Genomic DNA, 1,046 nt, shown 5'->3' with positions numbered 1-1,046 from the left:
CCCCGTCTCACCCAGGGGGTCGGTGGGGGTTCCCTTGAAGATGATCCTGTAGGTGGTGAGGAACACGGCCCCCTCGGCGGGGAGCAGGGGGGGTCCCCCGACGCTGCCCCCGGCCCCCTCCTCGCGCCCGTCGGGCATCAGGTACACGCGGAGCCCCTCCATCACACACTCCTCTCCCAGCAGCAGCGTGGGGCGCAGCAGCTTTGGCTGGGGACAGGGGGGGATCAGGGCCTGCCAGGGGGACAGCAGGGTCCCTCCCACAGCCCCCAGGGCTCTGAGCCCACCCCACAGCATTCCCTACCTTCTGGATGGGAGGSAGCCTCTTGCTCTCCCTGTGCACGGCGTCCAGGGTCTCGATGTGCATCTGCACGATGTCTGTGGGGCACCCGGGGTGAGTTCTGCCCTGCCCCAGTGCCATCTGTCCTGCCCCAATGCCATCCTGTCCTGCCCCAGTGCCATCCTGCCCTGCCCCAGTGCCATCCTGCCCTGCCCCAGTGCCATCCTGTCCTGCCCCAGTGCCATCCTGTCCTGCCCCAATGAATCCTTTCCTGCCCCAGTGCCATCCTATCCTGCCCCAATGCCATCCTGTCCTGCCCCAGTGCCATCCTGTCCTGCCCCAGTGAATCCTATCCTGCCCCAATGCCATCCTGTCCTGCCCCAATGCCATCCTGTCCTGCCAAATCCACCCTGCCTTGCACAAATCCCACCCTATCCCCCCAAATCCCGCCCTGCCCTGTCCAGATCTCACTCTGCCCTACCCAAACCCCACCAATTTTCCCAAATCCACCCTGCCCAAATCCTACCTGCCCTATCCAAATCTACCCTGCTCTGCCTAAATCCACAGTACCCTAACAAAATCTCACCCTACCCCACCCCAATCCCATCCTGCCCCAATCCCACCCTGCCCTGCCCCAATCCTATCCTGTCCCAATCCCATCCCATCCTGCCCCAATCCCATCCTACCCTGCCCCAATCCTATCCTGTCCCAATCCCATCCTATCCTGCCCCAATCCCATCCTATTCTGCCTCAATCCCACCCTGCCCTG

General features: G+C 63.3%; 1 protein-coding gene across 1 annotated transcript in view; it reads right to left on the bottom strand.

Annotated features, from left to right (window-relative positions):
• The window catches only part of LOC130586863 (myotubularin-related protein 5-like), a 10,813-nt gene extending 10,449 nt beyond the window's left edge, over nt 1-364 (bottom strand). Inside the window, exons 1-2 of the mRNA XM_057387777.1 lie at nt 302-364; nt 103-207 (exon numbers count right to left, since the gene is read on the bottom strand). Of these exons, the coding sequence (XP_057243760.1) occupies nt 103-207; nt 302-364 (168 nt within the window). The remainder of the gene's footprint in view (nt 1-102; nt 208-301) is intronic.
• Between the last annotated feature and the right edge of the window lie 682 nt (nt 365-1,046).

This window comes from Malurus melanocephalus, unplaced genomic scaffold (genome assembly GCF_030028575.1).
Source record: "Malurus melanocephalus ecotype Western Australia unplaced genomic scaffold, MMel_1.1 scaffold_1368, whole genome shotgun sequence".
In the NCBI taxonomy this organism is placed as follows: domain Eukaryota; kingdom Metazoa; phylum Chordata; class Aves; order Passeriformes; family Maluridae; genus Malurus; species Malurus melanocephalus.
This window is presented reverse-complemented; position numbering and strand designations above follow the sequence as displayed.